Genomic DNA, 25,499 nt, shown 5'->3' with positions numbered 1-25,499 from the left:
GACTATTGTCAAAAGACGTGCTAGTATAAGCATCATTTAAGTCTCTACTTTTCAGGTCCTGCCAGTGACAAAAGGTGCAAAAAAGCAAGTAAACCTGATTCAGATTTGTTCAAATTTGTATTTAGTTGTTGCGGGCCAGGAAAAGAGCCACAACTGCAGTGTACAGTGATGCTGTTCTCAGCAATGGATGGAATGGAACCATTAAATCTTAAACTGCAGCCTTCAACCAGTGTTTATGTCAGCTATAAATATAAACTTGTAAGCTTGTACAACTGCTTTTTAATGCAATAGTTGGTACACAGAGAGCTTAGTAATTTCTGAGGTGGTGTTCACTATCAAAAGTTTGAGAGCACTGGGGCTGAACTGACCAAAGCACCCATTGAAAAAGTTACCTGGAGACATGTTTGACATTTTAGTGGGATTATTTATTAAGCTTGACATAAATGTATAGATTGGGACTGGCTTGATTCACATGTTGCAAGTTTCTAATAGTACAAATGAGTTTTTATTTTTGCTTGTGAACTAGTTACATATTGCTTCCACTTGGTGGAATAGATAATGTTTCCTTCGGGCAATTTTACTGATCAATTGCTTTTTACATCAGCTTTTGGTTCATTGGAAACGTGGCTTATTATTTAGTTAATAGCTTCTGGTATAGTCTTTTTCCACAACATGCTTATTTTGTTAATGGCTTCTAACTTAAATGCTTCTTTCATATAATATTGTTTGCATTAAGTTTAAATAGGTAAATTAGTCACAAAAGGCTGTTGTGTAATCTTCAGAGCCTTCAGGGATAAAAGCAGCAACCCAAATGTTATCATACTTAGCAGAAATTATGGTTTCACTAAATACTAAGGCTACCTAGGTAACAGTAGTGTTACCTAATAACTCAGAGCTTCTCTTTCTTGTCATTATGGGTTGTACTCAAATTATTAATGTATTCTGTCACACACTGGTCCACTACATGGTGACGACTCACTTAGGGATCAGGGCAGACAGCTGCTGATACATTTCCACCATTACTTGGAGGTCATGCTGTTACATAATAAGTTCCTGTGATGTTGTTTGTTTTGCATAAACAAACAGACCCATATTTGAGGTCATTGACACTAAATTGTTTCTATTTTTGGATGAACGCTACATGCTTTTTTTTCCACAGCCATAAAATGCAATATAGTCTGCGCTGCATCAACCCATAACAGTGTAATGGGAAGTGAATGTGCTATTTTCTACAAATTACTGTATTGTGACATTACCTGTGCGAAAAAGGCAAGTATATAAAAAGCAAGTTGTTTTTGGTTTGCAGCAGTGGGCCTGTGCTTTTATGACTTCTGAACGTAAGTTACGAAAAGTAAGGTTATTCTATTTCAAATTCAGACTGAGCAACTAAAATCTCAAACATATAGTGGTTTTAATTATGCTGTTTATAGCATTTCAAACATGTTTTGGAAGTACTTGTTCTTCCATAAAAATATTATTTTCACCATATTAATCAATATTGTTATTATTATATTTAAATATAAATTTTTTTTCTTACTTTACCTACTTTTAGGACATAAAATGTAGCACAGTCTTGTGTTTTTAGCACTGATGCGCGACAAAGGCACCCTGGGTGAGAAAACTGAGTCACTGCGCTCAGAAAGTCCTGGCAGGACAATGAAAAGACGAAGGTTGAAAAACACTGAAATGTGATATATGTGATTTATGGGGCATATTATAGCGGTTTCAGGTCTCCTAGTGGAAAAGGGAGAACAGGCGGTGTCAGATCACTTTGGTGGAAAAAAAAAGCCCTTGAGTGACTGTGATTCAGTGTACTGCCGTGTCTGTCTCTGCCTGTGACTTTTCCCTCTCTGTCTATCTTCTTCTCTTTCATTCTGATTAAATATGTTCTGCTGAGATGCCTCCTCCCATCATCCCCCCATCTCTTCCTCTTCCTTTCATCCCGCTGCCTTCCCCAGCTGCTTTCTACAGTATTTCACAGCACTATGAGCAAGTTTTCCTCAGATTTTTGGACATATGGCAGCTTTTGGGTACCCTTTTCACTTTTTTGTGTGTGTATTCGAGCTGTAATACTTCCCTCACTTCGCATTTGCACATGCCGAGGCAGCAGACGAGCCTAAATGCATTTTTAAATATAAATTTTGTCACACGGAAGGAAGACTTTGTTCTTCCAACAAGGTCTTTTTGAGAAATTCATTAATCAATCATGGCTGGATTTATGTGATAGCATGTACATTGCTTCACTGCAGCTTTAAGGACACTTTAATAAAAGATAAAAGATTGCTTTGCAGATTTTTTTAAAGATTCTCTGTGGGAGTTCAGAAACTGTAAGCAGAATTTTTTTTGATGTATGTCCATATAGACTGAGTGCTGCTGCAGTATCATCAAATATCAAAACCTGACAGACATTATTGATGAGAACACCTGAATTTCAATCTAACTGTGCACATTTGTCATTGTCTAAGTAGTCGTTTCATCTGAAGAATAACCTCTTCAGACATTTTTACCTCACACGGTAGTTTTTCTGTGTTTTGTTTTGTCAGTAAATTCAGTCTCTAAAATAGGTAATGACTTTGTCAAACTTTGAAACAGTTGGTTTGCACAGCTAAATGTGTGCAGCAGCTCAAATATGCACATACCAGCTATTTAAACCCTCCTCTGTTTGCTTAAAATGAACTGCGCATTTAACAGCCAGAAAAGCATAAGTTTCCTGCAATGATTTGTCTTGTTTTGGAATTTGCAGGGTCTGAAAAATGGTTGAGTGATCAGAACAGTAAGTTACAAAAAAACAAAGAAGTAGTCAAACCATGTGACAGTCTACTACTGCTATCTTTAGAGCCAAACCAAGGGCATGGTTAAAAATATCTCAAATTATGATTGCATCAAATCTGATGTGGTGCCTAACTGTTTTATTGAATCTGACAAAAGAGGCCGTGATTGCTCAGAACTGCGGTGTCCCATCAGACCCCTCAGGCAACAACATGCTGCTGGCAGCACGGTCCAGCTCAGAGACCACCCTAATAAATGCCATGCTGAATAACCTGACTAAGCAGTAACACGATGGTCCTTCCTCAGATTAAAACTACTCATTGCAATGCCTTGAAGACCAGTCAAAAAAAATAAATCAATAAAACAAGAAATGAAATTTCCACATTTTTTTTTCTCATGTCTATGGTTAACTGAACCATTTGATATAGTTCAGAATAACCTTTTTTGTATTTGATTTCATACTTTACAATGAGTAGCTTTAGTGTCTCCAGGTGGGTATGGAAATTTCCAAAGTTTTAAAAAACAATCAAGCCTCCTGTAAACAGGCCTGAGGATGCACTATGAATAAATGCTGAGTCAATGAGGAATCCTAAGCTTCACACATGACATCAAGGAGGTAGACCTGGACTCTACTGAACAATGACATGAGAAAGGAGGGTTGTTGAAGGTCTACAACAGTCCTTTGAATTCTCCTACCATCTGGTAAGCTCTGGTGGCCAGAGAACAGGAGACAACAGAAAAGAGAGGAGGGAGGATGTAAGCAGCGTGGAGGGAGTCCCAACCTAATTCATAGTGTAAACAATACAGGCAGTGTGTTAATTACATCAGGTTTACTGCCAAACACTGAACATTTTGCAGGGAGTCTGTCTAGAATACTTAAAAAAGCATTCATTTTAAAAAGATGCATACAAGAGAGAAATATATATATATATATATATATATATATATATATATATATATATATATATACTGTTTGCTAAGTTTAAATCAAAGTGCAGCTTAGTTGTTTTTTTTATGAGATAAATGAAAGTACTGACAGCACTGAAAGAAAATTCATCCTGTTTTTCATGGGTGCAGTTTTCCCTGTCCCTCACAAGATAATAGCATGCCAAAAGATCCAAAGGCCAGGCAATATCTCTGAGCCCAAAGGTGAGCAAATAACCCACAGCTCCTTCTGCCTGCTGCATTAACCTCCAGGGGCTGATTGTACGATACAGATCTGATGATAGTCATAGCCCCTGATTGCAAAGGCTTTTATTTCCCCAAAGAACATCAGCAGGTGCTTGCTTGTGTTACTACTGAAGAATGTCTCAAGGAGCATAGGTGTTAGGAGTCTGTTTGACAGTGTCTGGTCATTTTAACCAGTTATTAAGGTGCCTAATTCTCTGTTTTTCCTCTTATTCGCTTTAAGTTAATATATTGTAACAATGAATGGATGAGACACTGCAGTAAATGGCGAGAAAGCAAATGCAAAGCAAAGGATAACATATCTTTTTTTTTTTAATTCCTCCTCTCCCTATGCTTGTTTCAATCCACCCACAAATGGCTTCTATAGACCGCGGCAGCAGTGGTGCTAATAATGTTGATGCTGTGCCAAGCCCAGCTGGTGATGCCCGGCACAGGGCATCGAGTGTCTGCTCTCCACAGTTGCTGTCTTTAAAAGCCTCTCTTCTCTGCCAAGTGGGATCAGAGGAAGGGAGATCACACTGCTGTAATGGACGCAACCAACCTGTGAACCTGTGTGGAGCTCATTCTGTTAGCTCCATCCATAATATATCAAATGCATCATTGAAGCAGTGAGTTTTTCTATGCAGCAAATGCACAAAAAGAAAAAAAAAGAAGTGGTTTGTCAAAGTGCTGGGGAGTTGATTGCAATGCCAACTAATTAGATTACTGTGTGTCTGCTGCCTAACTGTTATTTTTGGCATTTGCTCACTTGCCTTCCCTGCAAATAATGTCAATGCAGTCAGCTTAAGGAGACAGTTCAGATCTTTTGATGTGGGGTTCTGTGAAAAGGTTATGAACATTTAATATCTCACCTGCTGTAGATAGCTTAACAGTCTCACGTTGGAGAACTAAAGTTCAATTCTGCCTGGATTGCTAAGCTAATCTGAGCAGAGCCAAGATGAAAATGCATTGTTGCAGACTTAAAACAACTCTTAAAAAAGATTAATGATTCCCACAGTTTTTTTATGTGTTAATTAAAGGTGAAGCATTTTTTGAAGAAATGCATATCACCCAGCACCTTCCATGCCAGAGATTTAGACTAAGATCATTTTATGTTGAGAAAAGATACAGCCATTTCGGTTGAACCTTGAAAATAACATTAGGCACAATTTAACGGGTTACAGTAATATCTTGAGTGATCCTACATGATCTGTTGGTGTTTGGAGAATGTGTTGTGAAGGACTATAAGTCACAACCACACCAAATGTTAGCTCAATGTCTGTAAATTTAACATAGTTCTCATGTTTTTTGTGTTTGCTAAGGTTACTTAGCTGTGGCAGCCATCTTGAATGGAGCTGACTCCAAAAGTTATTCAGCTGTAAATGTACACCCAGGAATTACTTTCTGAAAGTTTCAATAAAATCAATGATTCACAAGAGAATTTGCTAATGGTGCAAACAAACAAACACACACACACAAACACACGTCTGAACATTATCACTCCACCTTTGCCTTTAGAGGCAGGCGAAAAAAACCTCTTTGCTGCCATCAATTTTGCATTACATGGTTTATTCTGGCAGAAATCTGATGATATTCCTGCTGGCAGTGCCCCAGACTGCACTGAAAACGCTACAGCTGGCTGCTGCTTTTTGCACTTGCAAATAACCAAACAAATCTATGTAAATCACCATGTAACGTGAAACTGACAGCAAAGTAATGGTTTATATAATGGGATTTGTATCAACGATTATAAAATTTCGCAGATTGAAGATAGATAGTGATTAGCTTGTCACGCCAGTCAGAATGAAACGGTTTTCTCTAAACTGGAGCTGTCAAAAAGCTATCTACAACAGGTAAGACATTAATTGTTTATAACCTCTCCACAAAACCCTACTTCAAAAGACCTGAACTATCACTTTCATCTATCCAGTCATGCTACTAAATTATATATTAACTACTGTAGAAAACAGAACAAAGAAATCTTTTGCTCAATAATAAAAAAAACTGTGTGAAAATTTTGTAAAGTGTTTAAGCTGGAGGATAGAAACTAAAACCAGTTTAAGCAGATAAAAGGATTTCCCAAGAGTTTAATTTTATTTTGTGTAAAGTTTATTTGTGCAGTGATTCATAACTGCAGTGTGCATTGTCTATTCAATATCAAACTGACTGGGGAGCACCTAATTTGGCTCAACACCCACACTGAGGGCCCTCGTTTGGTTGAAATGTTGTATAAATGAAGCATCCTGGGATTCATGTGTCTTCAGTTGCCAAATTCCAGGCAATTGTGTTCTATAACAACTCCGAGCCAAGTGTTTCCCCTTAAGAGGATCCGTCAAATAGGAAATGGGTCATTTTTCAACTTGTGCTTGGGATATTTAAGACCTACAGACAGGACGGCGCAAAAACGTATGTAAACACGCATGATAAACAGTAGAGCGTAAAGCTGCCACATTGCAGGTTCTTCCTGCCTGCACTCGCTGGGCCCCTCTCCGCTCCCAGCAGTGCTTATTAATGCAGCTCTGAGTCTGTTTTCTTTCTCTCTCTTACCTCTCAGCGTATACCAGCAACCCTGCTTCCTCCCTTGTTTTTCTCCCCATTCATTTCTCCCATTGTCCCTAATTTGAGCCCAGCCACCAGGCCACAAAAACAAGAGTTTGTTTTGGTTCATGCATTAGGTAAAAAATTAACATGAAGGAAAATTGTTGCAGATCACAGCTTGTATGTTGCATATTTAGTGAAACCGCTCACAGTATGTGCGTGCAACATATCCTATGGTGCGCTTCTGCATGCAATTTATTTCCCACTGGGCAAGGGCATACTGCCAGTAACAGTTATACAAGGAGGCAGTTATAGAGTGGAATTATTCCTATAAAATACTGCTCATATATTTTGTTGTTCAGTGGAAAACAAAGTGTTTTCATTCATGAAATTCTTTATTTTATTATTATTTTTTAAGAAACCTTTGAAGGTTTGACAAACTCACACGTTTTTCGGAGTGTTTATTGTGTTTTCAGTTCATTTAGCCTGTTTTAGTCTAATGTGCTTCTCACTGTGTGTCATATCAGCTAAGGGAGCAGCTACTTACTATTAATAAGAGTCATTTTTTATGAGCTATTACACCAGAATTTTCAATTGTGTTGATGACACTGGAGAACATCCAGCTCTCTGCGGTGGCAATTACAGCTCAGCAAAATGTAGACATCAATGAAATGATGCAGAGGTAGAAAATAGAAAATAATTGAGCCTAAAGTCTCTTAGGGGCAAAGAAGAAAGTGTTTGTTTTCTATCAGCTAAATGCAAAAACATTCCTAACTAATTTACCTGGGATTTGAAGTGCTTTAAAATACAACAAAGCTTTCCAATCAAAATTCTCATTAAATGCAGGAAGTAATTATCAATGCTTAAAAATAATAAATGTATTTGAATTTTAAAAAATTGTAAAAAAAAAAAGGAAAAGGAAAATCTTTGTGTTCATAGATAAACTAGCAACTCTAACACAAATTAAAGGCCTACCATTTCTTGAAGGAATGCATAGTGCATTTTATATCAGTTTTAGACTATTAAAAAAAATATTTTTGTGGTTTTTAAAGTCAGTTGGCTGTGGCTTGAATTGACTCCAAACGTTAATCAATTATAAATGTACGTCCAATGATTACTTTATGCAAGATTCATAAAATCTGTCTAGTGGTTCATGACATATTTTGGTGACAGACACATGCACAGAGGCTAAAACAATTGGCATGTGGTGAGCAATAAACTTGGTTGAATCGTCTAAAGATATCACTATTATTAAATCATACTGTGCTGCAACTTAACTCAGCCGGTTCTGGTTGAAAGATGCTGCTCATTCGGGACAAATTGCCTGGAAATCACAGGGCCAACACAAATACAACGTGCGTGCACAAAGTCATTCCTAAGGTCAATTTAGAATCAATAGTTCACTTAATGCGCAGGTTTTTGAATTGTGGGAGGAAGCTGGAGGTCTGAGAGTAAACTAATGCACACAGAGAGAATATAAAAACTCTATACTGCACGTCTAGCATTTGAACCAGAAACCTTTTTGCCGTTAGGTGACCAAACTTCTGTGCTGCCAAAGATTTAACATTTTCAATAAGCACAAAGGGTGTTTTTTTTTGTGCAATGCTGCAAAACTCATTTGAGATGTCATAACCCAGCTCCCTGACGTGAATTGTCAAGAGTCATTGTTTGAAAAGGGCAGGTGATGCTAATTTTAAAAGGTTTATAAATACTATGATGCCTCAAACCTCTTGACGATCAGCAGCCATGGACTCCTTTAAAGTGATGCTTGGCATTCTGAAAAAAAAAAAAAAAGGCCTAATTGTTCGACATAAAGCACCACAATGCTTGTAAGCCCGAAATCCTCCTTTTGTAATGTAGTTTAGATAGTTTGGGTAATGATGGTGCAGGTCACATTAAGGTCTCAAACCTTTTAGAGATAGTTAATTTTAGGATTGCTTTAATATTGAATTAAACCTATATGGCTGCAAATACATTTTAGAAAAATATTGCAAACTTGGAAGTTGTGGAGCAATTATTCTTTTGCAACAATGACATAAATTTGACCCTCAGTGTCAAGTCATCAGGGAAAAAAAAGCAACTAATTATTGGGATAAAATTCTGCATTAGTAACTTAGAAAAACAAAAGAAAATTTAAAACTATCTTTTTGGAACCCTTTAGACTAATAGAGATAGACGAAAAATGGCTGGCTACAATAAAAAAAAGAACGTTGAATTTCAGTATGTGTAACAAATAATTCTTCTGGTTTTATATTTGAAGTATATTTTTCTGTTGGGATGAAATACCAGCAAATAGATAAAAATAAGATGGCGTCTAATGCAGCAGGACACCCATCAAAATCTAAAACAGACTCTTCAAGAGTTACAGACTGAAAGTTTTATCACAGTTCTGTCCCTCAACTTGAATATCAATGAAAATTTGATTGTCCCTCTAAGGAGGAGTGTATGTAAAATGGATCAAGGATATTTTGAAACACATGGAGAGTTCACAAGTTGTTACCAAAAGGGATTTTATGTACTAACCATTGCTTCAGGTTTGTTTTCGTTTCTTGAATTTTAAAGCCAAAAAAAGGGAACATAAAGAGCAATCTTTTTTCAATCACTTTAAAAAGAACTTTTTATTTATTTATTTTTACTTTTTTTTTAGGAGTAAAAGGCATTTAGAAAAAGACTTCCCAAATCTTTACATACTGTGTAGAGGTCGACCGTTATGAGGTTTGTTCGTGTGTCTGTATTCTGTCAGTGATCAGGGCACTAAGTCTCTAATTACTGTAATTTCACTTTGAAAAACAGCAGCTACCCCAAGATCAACAGCACATACTGTATATAAAAATAAACCGGGCTAATTAATTCTCACAATGCCCATTCCTCCTTGTCAGGGACATTTCTCGCGAACAGAGTTCAGAGAAAATCTCAAAGAGCGTTTGTGGCTGCGAGCTTGCCTCGTCCGACGATGGACTTCTCATGATCCATCTGTGCTCGAGACAAAACTCGCCCTCACCCACGGCACAGAATGTCACTGTGATTTTACACTGCCCTGCGTTTACGCTCGCCTCGTGATGTGAGAAAACATTGCGTGCGGCTCCCAACAGTTGTAACATCCTCACTCTCTGCCCCTCTTCTTTTCCTCTTTTCCTCCTCCATGTCAGCAAAGCTCTCTTGCCTCCAATCCTTGTCACCTCACTCCCCCTCTCCTCATCCTATCTCCAGTCAATCAATCCATTGTGAAATCATGAGGTGACATGTAAAGTGTTGTCCTGGTAACCATTGCTACACAACTGTTGCCTGGTCACCAAGTGCAAACAAGCTCAGAGCCCAGCAAGGCGTCGGTACAGCACAGACTAAGGAAAAAGCTTCCAAGAGCCACTATAAAAGGCTGGAAGGAGGGAGGGTAGGGGGTGTAGGGTCACACACTGGCCGCTGCAGTCCACCCTCCATTTAATTTAATGACACCATAAAAGCTGTATTCTTCAAATGAAGGACTGTAGCATAAATATCACGCAATCTGCATACTAAATTAAGACATCTGTGTTGCAGGAAAAGCAGAAGTTTCTGTTTTAATTTGCACATATTTAAAATAGCTACAGGGTACTGTTTGAAATCACCTGCAGTACTGCTTCTCCATGATGCGTTTAAGTGACATTGCTTTTATGTCTTTATTCAGTCATTAGACAGAATCGTCTTAGGCAGGAATATTCTAAAGAAAGAACGACACAAGACCCTAGCTCTTATAAATAGTCCACTGTAATGAAGCATTTTATCACGCGCGTGTTTGAGCCCATTATTTATTATTGAGCTGTATTTCTAGACCAGTGAGATCTGTCAATATGTGGTGTAAGATCTGACAAAATGATTCATGCAGTGCTCATAAATCAGTTTGAAATTCACTACTAATATCCATCAGTTTGCTGCATAGGGAGAAAAAAAAAATCAAGTAACATTGCCTTTTTTTCCACATTGTGTTAATCTTTTTCCATATAAAATTTCCACTGGCTTATCTAAGTTTGACCGCTTTAAAGGAAATTTGAGGCACATACTGTACATGCTTGAGGGAAATACGGTATATTATATATATACAACATTTGGTGCTCCAGTTTTCTGACAATGTAAGTTTAAATGATACAATGATACATGAAATATATACTGATATTAAAGGCTTAACATTCCTTGAAGGAGTAATTATTGTCTACAACCTTTCATGCCAGAGTTTTAAACTCCAATCACATTGAGAAGGAATGGAGTTTTGTTTTGGTCTCAATTTTGTAAATGATGTTATGCATGATCTTACAGCACCTTTTTAGATGTACACCCAGTGATTACTTTCTGAGTGTTTCAATAAAATCTGCCCAATGGTTCACAAGATATTTTTCTAAATCTATAGGGAACTGAAGCCCCCCCCCCCACACACACACACAAACACATGGGCAAAAACATTATTGCCTTTCGCCTTTGGCGTTAAGGGATGGACATTTATTTCCTTGATTGATAGTATGAGCTCAATTTTGATCATAAGTAAAAGAAGCAAAGCTGTGATTGACTTATGAATACACATCATGTGCTGCATCAATTTCAAAGGCTCGTCTGTAAGCCTTTGATAAAAAGACGTTTCTTATGTTACACAGATTTCTCACACTACACCCTGAATCTGCCAAGAAGAAAAAAAACAAAAAACAGAATGGATGGCTAAAAGGAAAGGGGGAAAAAAAAAGGTGTTTGTCTCAGATGAAGGTGCTGCGAGGGAGGCGGAGTAAATTGACTGTTTACAACAACAGACCCAGAGAGGGACCTTGAACGTCCATGACAAGCTCTCTTCCCTTTTTCACTTTCAAATCACCTTATTCCTGGCTTTTCTGGACACCATCCTAAAAACACCAAGGCCATAATCTCCATCCAATTTGCTCCCTCCCTCTGCATGAACACTGACAGATTGTCATATTTTGGCCATGCTCCCAGTGGAGAGTTGTGAGAGGCAGGAGGGCAGATAAACGGCTATTACCATTCATACCAGCTCATTACTGAGCATTTAGACCCAGGAGCACCAACTCCAAAGCTCCACGCAGAGGGCATTTATGCTACTCCTGTACTCACCCCAGGAACCCTGCAACATGGCGCTGATGATTGACATCTCACACCCACACAAATTCCCTTTTAAAAAAACAAGCATCGCATTTTTCAACAACATTTTTTGCATCGAAACTGATCTATGAGTCCATATAGATGATTCTTCCTAAGCACAATTGCTTGCATCATAAAATTCCAGTCAATTTGGTCACTTTGGCAAAGACAAAGTATAAATATAAGCATGTTATTGCATGTAGATTTTATAACAAATTTGAAGAGGTTTAAGCCTACTGTCATGAATCCATCCAGCAGGCCCGAGTCTGGCTTGGGTGGGGCTTGTAGTCGCTCCATTGACCACTTCTCAATGATTGATGACACCTGAGAGTTTTCGGTGTTGAGTATGCGAAACCCAGTCATGTTGACTCCACTGTAGCGATACGGTTCCATGTCGAGGGCAAAAAGGTCCTAGAAGCAAAAAATTAACAGCAGAATAGTGTTACATAAGGAATAAATGAGTTTTTTTTTCATCTTTTACACTTTTTTATACACCTCTTAGCAATCAGGAGAAGTTAGTTGATCTGCAGCTGTAGCACAATAACTGAAAGCAGAGAGGTACAGTTGAAGGTATTTCAGAGATTATTTTTCTCATGCTGAGGCAGTAGCCTTGATTAAGGCAATACTTTCAAGGTTACAGGCAGGCTTTTGGTGGGCTGCCATCTATCATGTGGAAGTGAAAGGACAACCCGATTGTCCTGTATATACGGCATGTCTGGAATCTAACCAGGCAGATGTCTCTGGGACGCAGCCACACAGTTGAAAGAGCAACAGCAGCAGGTGATGCACACAAAACAGGGGTGCCATGGTCAATATTTGCTCTTCCGAAAGCAGCACGAATGGCTTGGTACCAGAGTATACAGTGGCCAAGGCCAGCAGAGTGGACCTTTACTGCCAAACACTGGCCAGTGTTAAAGTAGGCCCGTTTCCATCACAACGGGCAGCAGCAATGCCACTGAATCACTGTCCTCTTCTCTTGCAATGACATACCTGCTGTCGTCCTCTTCGCCTTTCATCTAGTCAGGGACATGCATATATATATGGATGCACTAAGGGTAGTTATATGTGTGTGTTTTAGGTTGTTGTTTTTTTTCTAACTTTCCAGTTGAGCGCCGAACAGCATGGTGTTTTTCATTTGTTTGTTAGAGCTATAATGGCACAAATGGGTGACAGTATCTCCTGCTCAGGGCCATTATCAGAGCTCTCAGTCTTCTGTTCTCTAGGCTCAGGGAGGATGTGGCGCTTTTCATCTGGAGCATGGCAGTGGGCAATCTTTGTAGTGGCTAGATCAAAGAACTTTTTTGGAGAACTTCAAATGGTAGCCGGAGTCAGAGGAAAATACTTTCACCCCCCTTTGTCTCCTGCAGTCAGGGTAGTGGTCAGCTAGGTGGGGTGAAAAGTGGGTGCTGGATTAGGGAAAATCCATTCGATTTAAACTTTTCACAACTGAGTTTAACATGCAAAGAGTGTATCAAGCAACTGAGAGTGACTCAGCTTTTTCATCAATTTGTGGAAGAACTTCAAAATGATTCACACATGGGAAAAAAAAATACTTGGATGCTTTTTTTTTACTTGCTAAAAGTAAAATTTTGCTCATTTTAGTCTCAGAACAAAAACAACACTATCAGACCCTTGGACAGATGGATGACAAATTTTGTCTTGCAGCAAACAAATCAAATAAATGTTTGCACTCCAACAAAAAGAAAATGTTGAAAACACACATTATCTAGTAACAGAAAAGTGCAAAACGATGGAACAAAATTACGGCCTATCATGGCATTTAGTCAACAACAGTCGAAAAAAAAAAGAGTGCTGATGTACTCACCAGGGTAGTGAAAATGTAATGGTAGTACTCAGTCATCATACCCATTGCCAATGCCTGAGGGAGAAAAGAACATCAGGCGTTAAGTACACTTAAATACATTTAAATGAGAATATAATGTCATCAATTAGAATGATTCATTCAAATGTTATTTCCCTTCTATAGTAGGTCACATTGGTCTTCAGGACTAAAGAAAAGGACATATTTAGAGGAAAAGTCCAGTCAACTTTGAAGTGATGTTTTGTCTAATAGCTATCAGTACAAAGAAGGATACAAAAGTCTTTGTCCAAGCTAGTCTAATGGCTAGCCAAACGAGTGAGTTTGTTTAAATCATTTAAGGTCCATAAAACATGACTTTTGTTTGTTCTTTTCTTAACCGAACAAGATCTGTGCTATGATGCAAATGTACTGTATGTGTGGGAAGCATAGATAGACCGTGTCACGCAAAAGTGTGGAGGTTTAATATTAGCTAATATAACGTTATTTCTTGTTGTTCTTGAGAAAGAATAATTTAATAAGCCTGAAAAATAATTTTTTAAAATACTGGCACTCATTTGGCTTTCCAAAAGCTTAGCCTGGACGAAGATCTTTGCTTCTTTCTCCATACTCTGTGCTTTCTGCTTGATGTCAAAGCTGATAAGGTACTAACTACAGATAACTATTTAACAAAACATTACTTCAAAGTTGACTTAACTATCTCTTTAAGCAGAATATACATAAATCTTCAAAACTACAGTGTAGCCGGTGACTTGTTAACTATTATTTCACTTAGAAAGAATGGTAATTTCTAACTCATCCAAAAATTATGGGATAATTTAATACATAAATAAATTTATGTATACAAGAACTACATATAACCAAAAGAAAAATAACAGAAAATTAACAGCTAAATTTTTATAACTTAAATGACACATTCTCCCAACAGTTTTTTTGTATCTTCATAATTTGTGTGAAAAAGATGTACTTTAAAAAGCATTTTAAAGCTGATATGTTTCACACTTAATGTGTTGTTCACGCAGATATAAACGTGTCCATTTCACAACTCTTTTCACTTTTTGAAAATACGCTAAATACTTTCCAAAATTCTTGTTGTTTTTAGCAAATACTCTAAAAAAGAAGTCAAAACAACAGCCAATGGCCACAAAAACAAAAGCACTGCAATATTTAGAGGATAGCATGAACAGAGAGTCCTGCAAGACAACGTCTCTTTTATATGTCTTTGCTAATTAGTCGCTGCTTCAAATGAAATGTAAAAAGTTTTATTTGGGTTCGTATTTTCTAAACAGCATTCATTCTTTGCTGTCTCACAGTTTTGTGTGGGTACTTATTTCTAACAGTGCAATAATCTTCCATTCAATACCCCCCCCCCACACACACACACACACACAAATGTCATAAATAATGTGCTGTGGTTCAATGAACTCAACATGTCTGTGAGCAAAGTTACGCTTTCTAATTAAAAAACTTTATTGTGCAATTGAGAACATTGGCTGTGATAGGTCAGTAGATGAGATCTAATATTCCACAATGAGATTACAGCCGCACAGAGCAGAAAGAAGGTATCCTAATGGTTTGAATCAGTGCTTAAGAGAAAGAGTAATAAAGCGGGAGCACATGAGCTTATTGTTTTAGCACTTATACATAATGAATGAACGATGAGCCTATGCACTCAGCACTGAGTCTACAAGGGAAAAGTATGTAAATCTTGAGTCCTATTCAAATTCAGGGAATGATATGATACAAATCGTTCGTTTTATTACCAAATTCTCAGTTTTTTTCATAGTAAATGTTGAGGTGAACAATATTTTGATACCCATTATTTTATTGAGCATTTGCAAAGAGTTCATTGCTATATTTTTGCAATGATTGCCTGAAACTTTGGCAGCTCATTAAGGTGACTGCACCTGTTTCAGAATCCAGGCAGCCATCTCGTGTCCGCAATCAAAGATGACGTGAAACTCCTTTGCCTTCTTCATCTCCTTCAAAAGTGGCTTGGCGTCCTTGGTCTCTGTGGGCAGCTGTCGGATCTTCAAACGGATGTTGTACCGCGACGGTGCCTTGATCAGCTCCTGCAGTCGAATGAGACCTGCGGACAAAGAGGATGCACATAGCATTAAAGAGGAATGTTAAAGAAAAGATGGAGCAACACAGTGTGCTTGATCTGTCGCCATTTTGAAGTATTTCTGATTCAAAGGGTGCCATGAAAAAAAAAAAAAAAACGGAATTAGGTTTTCTCGGCAGAAAAAGACTCATATGCATGCCTTTCTAATCCACACTCTATTGATCCTCCTACACATGCTTGGCAAGCAAACAGACTGCTTCAGACCCATCAGGAGAACGAGCCAGCACATTGCACTCCTTTAAACCAAAAGCACGAAACAGAAAGAACCTCGATCCGCGCCCTCCTACATTAACTTTCAATCTGACAGAGGCTTCCAAAATGTTGATTCGCTCTTGTGTTCCACGACTCCACACTGAAGCACTGAATAGGTTCAATTTTATCCTGATGGAAAGTCTTGGTCAATTCAGCCTCTTCTGTCTTTTCACACACACTTCAGATGTGTTCTGATGAGAGTGGCTCTGTTTGCCCAGCTTGTACTTTCTCTGCACCACCAACCCAGGGAGCCTGACGCCGCCATCACATATTCAGCTCCAATCTTCACCTTTCATTTCTCGACCACACGCTCAGGTAGAAAGCTCTCCAGGAGATACTGTGATGAGATTACAATGAGTTTCTCCCTCACTGAAGGACTTTAGAGTCCAGGGATGAAAGGGGGCCGGATTGATGGGAGAGATGATTACTTGTCATGGGTATAAAAATGGATGGAGCAGAAAGGGTAGTTTGAGAGAGAACTGGAGAAAGATAGGATTTTTTTCCCCTTTTTTTGTGGAACCACTTTAAGATAGCTCAGCCTATTTTTTATTTTGAAACGAAGTGCTGTGTGAGCAGTTTAATGGTCTTACCGTGAGTGGGGCTGGATCTCCCTGAGGCCTGTAGAAAAATTGGTGCGAAATAGATACATGCAGGTCTTGTTGTGAAATGAACTACAATAGGGAGGAATTCTGAACCTCTGAGAGCTGTCCTAAGGTAATCCCTATAGATCCCTACTCTGGGGCATGTCTGCTTCTCCCTGTTTTTGTTCATACTGACACTTTGGGAGGTGTTAAGCAAGAAAAAAAAAAATCTGTCAAGGGAGCTCAACGTTTGGGAAACACTGTCAGTGTAGATGTTTGCGAGCTCTGGCTAATGCCTTCAGACGTTCCCCCTGGATCTTCTAACGGCTGTGTGTGAATATTTTATCCCCTCCGATAGTTTTTCCTGCCAGACGTCAGATAGGCTCCAATCAGCAGCGCGGAGCCCTGGAGCATGACGCTGTGTGATTACAGCCTGAGACTAGGGTGGAAGTGAAGCGGGGAGCAATGCAGCTGTCACACTTTTCAGGACGTCAGGTGTCTTACAACAGAAAAAGGAAAAAAAAAATCCTCCACACGGGGGGCCGGAACTGCTCCCGACTGAGGGAATGAGGCAAGAGGCCATCTCTTGGCATCTTTCTGGGACAATTTGAGGGTGATTGAGGGCGTTACCGTATCGAGCTTGGAGGCAAGAAGTGGAGAGAGGTCAAAGAGATGAGTCAGAATAATGTGGCAAGTGGGATGAGCCACTGGAATATAATCTGGGGTCATATTGGTGCTAGAATGCTGCAGGATAGACGGTTTACTGGAATGTATGTCACAAATGTGTAACTAGGGATAGTAGAGAAACAGAAATGGCAGTAAAGGTAACAGTTTTGAGTCTCTTAAATGGATCAAAGGAGCAGAAAGGATTTTGTAAGCATTTAGTGGCACAATTTATAATGACAACTACAGGACAAAATCCATTTTAGCAGTGCATGGCGTGAATTCATTGGACATCTCGTCTAAAATGTGAATCTACTTGGATCTCTATGTAATTTACTTAGATTTAGTTGTCAGCTGCATCATACCAAATAGCTCATAAATTGTGAATATTGTCATCTTCTCTAGAGTGATTACACTTTATCTCATAAAAATATCACTGTACTCTAGCTAAAATACGACTCGCCTTTTAAAACGCATATTATGAGCCACTCTGCAAAGTTACAGGACAGACAAAGTGGCTCACAGACACGTTTGATAGCCACCCTCAGAGATCAAGTGTCTCTGTGTGTTATTAATGGCTGTTGTCAGCCCCCCACACACACTACAGTTCTGCATTGCATTAATCTGAAGAGACACTGGGTCATTCTGGGTAATGTGGTTTTATTTATTTTATTTTTTTTTCTTTGCTGCTGCTCACTCTCTTGGAAGACTGACATGGGCAGCACCTGGAGGACTGAGACAGAACAGTAAGCTATTGATTTCTGAATTAACTAGACAGGTTACAAAGCGCCCACTGAACTCTGAGGAGCAGTGCCACGTTTTGTAGTTCACCTGGTACCTCTTATTTTTGTCCCCCCTTGAAACATTTTATGGTGTAAATGATGATTTAAAAAAAAATGACACATTTATCATCACAGAAAAGAGACGCAGGGTGGGAAGATAAGGACAGACACTGACTGTACCTGTACCTGTGCTGTCGTCATAGACCACGGTGACTGTTCTCCACTTGAAGAAGTGCACAAGGTCGAGAATGGCTCTGCTGAGGGAGGAGAAGTCGGGGTACAGGCTGACATAGTAGGAGTCCTTGTTGTCTGACACTTGATGCTTCCATTTAGTCTGGATGTGGGGCACTCCCAAAGCGTTGCAGATGGACTGGACCGCGTTGGCAGAAGAGCTGTGCGAGGGGCCGAAAATTGCTGCCACTCCAAGAGAAAGCTGATCACATGCTGGAATGGCAGGAAGCGGTTAGTCAAATTTCTACTTCTGTAGGGTTTTTGAACATGATTATGTTCAGTTTTTTACTGCTCATTTTTTTCAATCATGTAAAAAAGTCCCAGAATTAGTATTTTATAATAATCTACAATTAAGTATCAAATAATAATCAGATAAGCCTGTAGGGCTTTTAAATTTACTCATTCATATTTGTTTGTTTTTTTGTGTACTACTTCCAGTAATTTGAAGCAATGCTTTGTTCTATTGTCTGGTTTGGAGAACATGCAATCCATACTCTCTTAGATATGATGCAACATAGGCATGACTCCATCTTTCAAGCCTGAAGCATCGACCTTTTAAAAACACAAGCAAAAATATTCATCTGAAGAGTTAGAGGTGGAATGGCCCCAAACCCGGGCAATCAGGAGCAGGTGCTGGAATAAACTTAAATTTAAAAAAAAAAATAAACTGAATACACTCAACAAACAGGAACTTGGCAAGAACATAGGGTGGAATAACCAAATAACCAAACAAAATACTAACCAAGAACTGACACAAAGACCCAACCTATTACAATGAAGTTCAAAACAAAAGTTGCATATTTACCCTCTCAACTTGTTTCTTAAATAGCTGAAAAAAAGAGAATTTTAATTTAACGTTTTTTTTCCCCCAAACAACTCTTGTACAAGTTGTTGTAATGCACCACTTAAAATCCTTTGTGTTGATTTTAGGGATGTGTCTAAAATGGCTACATTTCCCCCTCTACTTCTCAATTTCATTAAAAATGTATAATTTTCTTATTACTGTAGTGAGAAAAAAGGTCAAACAAAATATGTTTGCAATTTTTGCACCAGAGATTTTACTGTGAATTTCTGGCAATCACAGCTGCCTGTAAACTACACTGTACTGTAAATTTGACATTTTAAATAAAATACCAAAATATGTTTTAAAGTTGCATTGTGTTCTGTTATTTAAATGTTATTTACCATAAGCAGATTTACAGTATATATGTATCTATTTTACAATAATTTAACATTAACAAGGAACAGCTTTAAATTGTTAATTTTACAGTTTCAAAAACATACCATACTGTCATATACTGCTATTATGTTTTATGGTGAAATGTTGTCAACCACAGCTGCCAGTATTTTACTGTAAATTCCACATTTTCTTTAACAATTGATAATTGATTTATATTGCATGTACTGTTTATTAGTAAAATGTACATGCACATTTTCTAAGGAAATTGTTTTTATGGTGTTACAAAGAGCATTGGATATATTAGTAGGAGTGAATTACAACAGTCTGTAGAACAATATTAATGCAATACAGCCTAAACCTTCTAAAAAAGATTATTATAAACGTCAGGGTTTTCAGTATAATAATTTAAATCTTCCAGTAATATATTTTATTTCACAACCTCTAAAATACTAGAACCAATAAAAATATATATATTTGAAAAGTTAGACTTTTAGCTTTTATTGTCAATTATTAAGTCGATCCTTATGTCACTGTTTAAAAATGAGCCATGAATATGTTGATGTGATTCAGGCTTGAAAATTTGAAGCATTGGTTGCATCAGGTTTGAATGAAGAATAAGTAAGAAGGCATCACAATAATTGTCTTAAGGGCTGTGAAAAGATTTTTCACAGAAATCTGATGAAACTGAAGTTCTGCTTGATGCGTTTTCTTTATCTCTCACTCACCTTTCCGGGAAGCCTCGAAGCTGTCAAAGATGTTTATTCTCTGGATGTCATAAGTCAGTGTGGTGTTTGGGAGCAATGTGCGGTTCCTGTTGATTGTGTTCAAGGCAAATTTAAAGGCTAGTTCCTCTGCTCCGGAGGGGCCACTCTCGATGGATTCAAATATTCCCCCTGAGGGCAAGAAAAACCCAGAAGATAACAGGCCTTTTTAGATAAGTATAATTGCAATAGATTCCTTAACACAAGCCACATTCAGGGAAATAATCAATATGATGCAGGTAATTACATCTGAAGGAGTGCTATCATTTTATCTCCTAAAACTCATATTATTGAGGCTATTGTGTTCACTGTACACAGCTCAGCCACACGTTGACTTGAAACAGATTTGCACTGCGGATAAGACATTCGGATCTCTGCTGATTTGCATTCTGCAGGAGCAGTCAGGTGTAATTATAGGCAATTAGTTGCACCGGGAGGTAAGTTCAGGGGCGGTTGCCTTCTTTAACTCCCCTGCTCAACTTGTACAGAAAGGTTCACTCTATCACTTTGTCCAATTGAGTTCAATGATTTTCAGATGAAAGGTGAGCAAATAAAGCCAGGCAGGAACACTAAGAGGACAGAAATGAGGGCACAAGGGTAGATGAGAAAATAAAGCGATAGTTCTGATCTTTGGAAATGGGGTCCTGTGGAAAGATTTTGAACAAATAATATCTTACCTGTTGTAGATAGCTCTTTGAACAGGCTAAATCTGGAGAAATAACGTGTAAATTTGACTGGACTGATGAACTAACGGTTAGTCCATACTAGGCTAAGATCAAAGGGGGTTGCTGCTGTCTTTAAACAACTTCAATCTCTTATATTTCACAGCAGTTACCTAATAATTACCTATGCTTTTCAGCTTATCAAACTAATGATTACCTAAGGGTGAACAAGCCAGCACCTTTCATTTTTACCTTGTCATCAGGTGATGGTTACTTGCTCATTACCCACACTTTTCAGCTTGCTAGACTCATAATTTGCTAATGGTTAGCCAGTCATCACTTATAACCATCACCTAAAGACAAGGTGAAAAATAAAGGGACTTGACTTGGTCATTATTAGGTAATGATTAGCTAATTATCAGGTAGCAGTGATTCTGGTAAGCCAAAAAGTGTAGGTAATAAGTAGGTCACCATCACCTAATGATAAGCTAAGCATGTTTATATGGCTTTTACCTGGAAGCGCTACCGGTTTTAAAAATGCTGTTTTCATGCACTTTTGAGACTGAAATTGTTTTAAGGCAGTTGCAATCCACTTTGTTTTTGGCCCAGCTCAGAGTAGCTGTTAGCTTGTCAATCTACTCAAAGTTAAATTCAAACTGAGGCCATTCAAAGAGCAATCTATGACAGGTTAGATATGAACATTTCAACAGAACACTTCCAAAGATCAGACGTATCTGAAAGTTTTGATTCAGGGGAGAATTCACAAGTTAAATCCAGAAAGGTGCAAAACCCTCCTTCCATCTATCCATTTTCTTTTACACGCTTTTCCTTGTGGTGGGAGCTGGTGCCTGAAATTTAAATTACAAATTAAGATAACAATACATAAAAACTCCTTCTAATAGCCCCACAAAATAAACAACAAAAAACTGGTACTACTGAAAAAGCAGTACACAGTGTTTTGCCATCAAAGTAATTACTGCTGCAAAGCAAGGCACTGTCAACTTCAAACAGCTCTCCTTGGACCTGTCAATGATTTGGGGCTGAACAAAGATGATTAAAACTCCAGATGTTCCATCAACATGATTTAGAATCCTAAACAGAGGAAAACAAGTGTTTCGAGCCAGCTCGTGATAAATGTGTCTCATTTCCTCATTATGTCAAAACTAATTCAGGTGTGTTCATTAACAAAACATTTAAAAAGAAAAAAAGAAGTATTATTGTTGCAATCTAATCTAACTGACTTGTCTGGGAACAAAATCACTGATCACTTTGTCTAATGCACAAACCTGAAGTTCAATCTGCAAGACTCATTTCTCTTTAAGTGGTCTCTTTATTAAGCTAACACCCCCCCCAAAAAAGCCCAAAACACACACACAAACACACATCTGTCACTTTTACAATCTAATCTACATGGTTGAATGATGATTCTTTGTCATTATTCTCATTAACCCTATAAATAGGGTTAATGAGAATAATGACAAAGTATCATCATTTACCTCATTATCAAGATGAGGTAAAACCTTCCTATAGCTAAAAATCCTGCAGAATTCACCAAGAATTTCCCCTTATGAAAATAAGCAAAACAAAAACCTAAAAACAATGTATTTCAACACTCTACTGCACATTTGAAAGTAAACCAAACTTTAAAAAAGCTTTAAAGAATCCAAACTTAAAAGAGAATGAATGAGAGGGAAAAAAAAGATGAAAGAAGGATGTGAGAGCAGTTCTTGGAAATACTCTCGGGGACGAGAGCCGGGTTCAGGAGTCCATCTTCGACTCCCGTCCGCTCACGCGGGCAGAGATTGACAAAATCTAAACTGAAAGGTTTAAACCCTGTTTATTGACTCAATTGCATGGAATGAGAGAAAAGTGAGATTGAAAGGGGAAAAAAAAAAAGACGGCGAGAAAGGTGTGGATTTTTTTAGAACGGAAGAAAGAAAGAGGTTTAAAGAGAGAAGTATAGTTGTATTGTAATGGACATAGCAGCTATAAATAGCAGCTGGCCATGGTAGGGAGTGATAGAAAATGTGTGCAGGAGGGCAAAGAAGATGTCATTAACCAAGGGAAGTGAGATTTATCACTGTCACCAGAGTGCAGCCATATATTAGGGTCTGTTACTCTATTTTATGGTATTTTTGTTTATATATAGTCAGAGAGTGTACAATGTGAAAGAGGATGTTGCAGTGTAGGACAAGAGGTATGGGCTAACTTTAAAAGCACTGAAATACGCATTTGTGCTTTATTGAATGGGCTGTAATATTGACTTTTTATATAAATCCTCTGTGTAGACTGCATTTTTATATGGACATGCGATGTCATTGATGAAATTTTACTTTACTGAAATAAGGCTATTAGTCTTAAAAAGAGCAGAAGTTCTCCCTAAAAGATGATAGAAATCATGTCTCCGACCTATTAAATATATCACTCTATTGCTCCAGGGGAGACTTAGACCCGCAGGCTTTTTTCTATGAATGTGAAACTAAGAATAATGGAATTAGATTAAATTCACAAGATATTTTTTTACTTTTCGCACACACTAAAAACTGCTGGGTTATTTTGATAGCTCAGTTGCAGAGTTAAAGTTAAGTCAGGTTGGGTTGGTTTGACCAAACACCAAGTTTGTTGGAGATAAGACGTGTCGTTCTTCACAGTCTGCCATTTTAAATCAAAAGTTGACCAAAGTGTACCTGACTGGACTTCTGCTTTAGATTGTAACAAGTAAGGATAAGATGATAAAACCAACTTGTAAGGAGATGTTTAACCTAGTTTGGTTTGTTAATGACTTTCGTTTAGGGTAGAGTTTGGTTTCCTAAAATAACATTAGTAGATGATAACTATCTGATGCTAATAGCAGTTAGCACCAGCTAGATAGAACTAATCTAAGTTGTAATTATCTAATAACCTAGATTTTGTGTTGTACTTTTTGATTTAACTATTTTTTTTTGTATTTTTTATTTAACAAATTAATGACTTTAACTCAGGTTTGGGGGTAGAAAACCTACCCATGCTGAGTTAAAACTATCCAGGGTTGGTTCTATTTAAATTTGACTCAGCACCGGGTTACAATTTGGGTTGTTTTAACCCAGCACATTTTAGTGTGCAGCTTGGAAGGGAGTTTTGTAGAAATCAAATGTGTCTAAGAACATTGAGGCTTCAAGGGTATATATTTCCAGGAATTAGTCAAAAATTATTAAGGAGCCAAATAAAATAAAAGTCTAATGTTTGTTTACATGAATTCCTGATTTGTATTCCTAAGAGTACATAGCTCTGTATTGATTGCAGTGACTGATGAAGCTGACATTTCCCACCAAGTAGACTTAATACACCTCAGAGAAGACTTTTATCCATGTAAGGTTTATTTTTTATATATATATTTTACTTGATTAAAGTCTAATAATACTACCTCTCTCATCTCTCTATCCAATCTCCTCTCTCTTGCTTTTGTGGTTGGTCTGATTGCAGGTGAGTGAGTTACAGCTGAGATAATCAGCGAGTGTGTGTGAGAGTGTGTGTGTCAGTAAGTGTGTTTGTGGTTCTGTGAATTATAGAGTCGCCATCATTGGGACTGGTGTGAATTATGGTGCAAATGAAAGCTCTGAGTGAGTTATGAGCTGGATAATCACCCTGATGAGAAAACAGGCCAGCTGATCCGACGGTCTGCGAGTATATGTGAGTGTGTGTGTGTGTGTGTGTGTGTGTGTGTGCGTTATTGGATGTGTTTGTGTAAATAATTGTGTTGTTTTTGTATGGAAGACAGAAACAAAAGGAAAAGTGATCAGGAAGTCAAATAGAAAGCACAGTGCAGGAGAGCTGCTGCTGTTTATTTTACTCCCTTTTAAACATTGTTTTTTCCATTTTTGCCTATCTGTTAGCAAAATATCCCATGAACCACTGAACGAATTTTAATGAAACGCTCAGAAAATAGTCATTCTGTGTATATCTACAACTGACTAGTTTGGACTCAGTACGATTCAAGATGGCCACCACAACCAACTGAGCTTAGAAAACACAAAAAAAGGCAATAACTCAACCAGTTTTACAGATATTGAGCTGAAATTTCATGTAGGGGTAGTCATTCACATTTATAATTTCAGTGCTAACAAATTGTTAAAGATCACACAAGATATCTCAATGACACATGAGATTACGCATAAAATGTTATAATCAAGGTTTGACCAAAATGGCCGCAACGCCATTATTTCTCAACATAAGATGATCTTAGTCTAAAACACTGACATGAAAGGTGGCAGGTAGTATGCATTGCTTCAAGGAATGCTAGGCCTTTAAAGATTTTTGAAGCATTTTTAAACATTAAACATCATACACTAATGTTGCTTGGTTACTGACAGAAAATAACTTAATCAAGCGTTACTTTTTGTCAACAGAAATCTTTCATCTCATGTGCTTCACAAACAGTGCCACACAAACCGTTAAATCCATAGTCAGTAAAATCATTTTTTCTGTTTAAATACCGTTCGGAGAAGTTATTAAATCCAAGGCTGTGTTTTTGTGACTCCAGTGCACCACGAGTCTTTTCAGGGAGAATGCCTCCTTAAAGAAAAGTGTTATTTACAAAAGCAATGAATGGAAATGCAGACAGGTCTCTCTCTACTCAAGGTTGCTCCATACAAAGAGAGATGCATGTCAGATATGTTGCCATAGCGACTCATCTATGCTATGGGGACGAGGCATTGGTGGTTTTGGAATTCGAGCGGCTCATTGGAGGATGAGGAGGAGGAGGGGTATTGTGACAATATGAACGACTTGTCTCTGTGACTAATGGCCGGGAGTGCAGCTGCAGGATGGCGGTGGGCTGTAGGGTGGCTGCCATGGCAACCGGCGAGCAACCCTGTC

General features: G+C 38.1%; 1 protein-coding gene across 2 annotated transcripts in view; it reads right to left on the bottom strand.

The window, feature by feature from the left end:
• Positions 1 to 25,499, bottom strand: part of LOC108233439 (glutamate receptor, ionotropic, kainate 2) — an 81,411-nt gene that overhangs the window by 35,802 nt on the left and 20,110 nt on the right. The window contains exons 2-6 of one of the 2 annotated variants that reach the window (XM_017411902.3): positions 19,948 to 20,115; positions 17,992 to 18,255; positions 15,316 to 15,497; positions 13,415 to 13,468; positions 11,827 to 12,000 (exon numbers count right to left, since the gene is read on the bottom strand). In XM_017411902.3, coding sequence (XP_017267391.1) covers positions 11,827 to 12,000; positions 13,415 to 13,468; positions 15,316 to 15,497; positions 17,992 to 18,255; positions 19,948 to 20,115 — 842 coding nt within the window. The remainder of the gene's footprint in view (positions 1 to 11,826; positions 12,001 to 13,414; positions 13,469 to 15,315; positions 15,498 to 17,991; positions 18,256 to 19,947; positions 20,116 to 25,499) is intronic. The other variant, XM_017411903.3, reaches the window with a different exon arrangement.

Source organism: Kryptolebias marmoratus, linkage group LG19 (assembly GCF_001649575.2).
Source record: "Kryptolebias marmoratus isolate JLee-2015 linkage group LG19, ASM164957v2, whole genome shotgun sequence".
Lineage (NCBI taxonomy): Eukaryota > Metazoa > Chordata > Actinopteri > Cyprinodontiformes > Rivulidae > Kryptolebias > Kryptolebias marmoratus.
The sequence above is the reverse complement of the archived record's forward strand: the minus strand, read 5'-3'. Positions and strand labels throughout refer to the sequence as shown.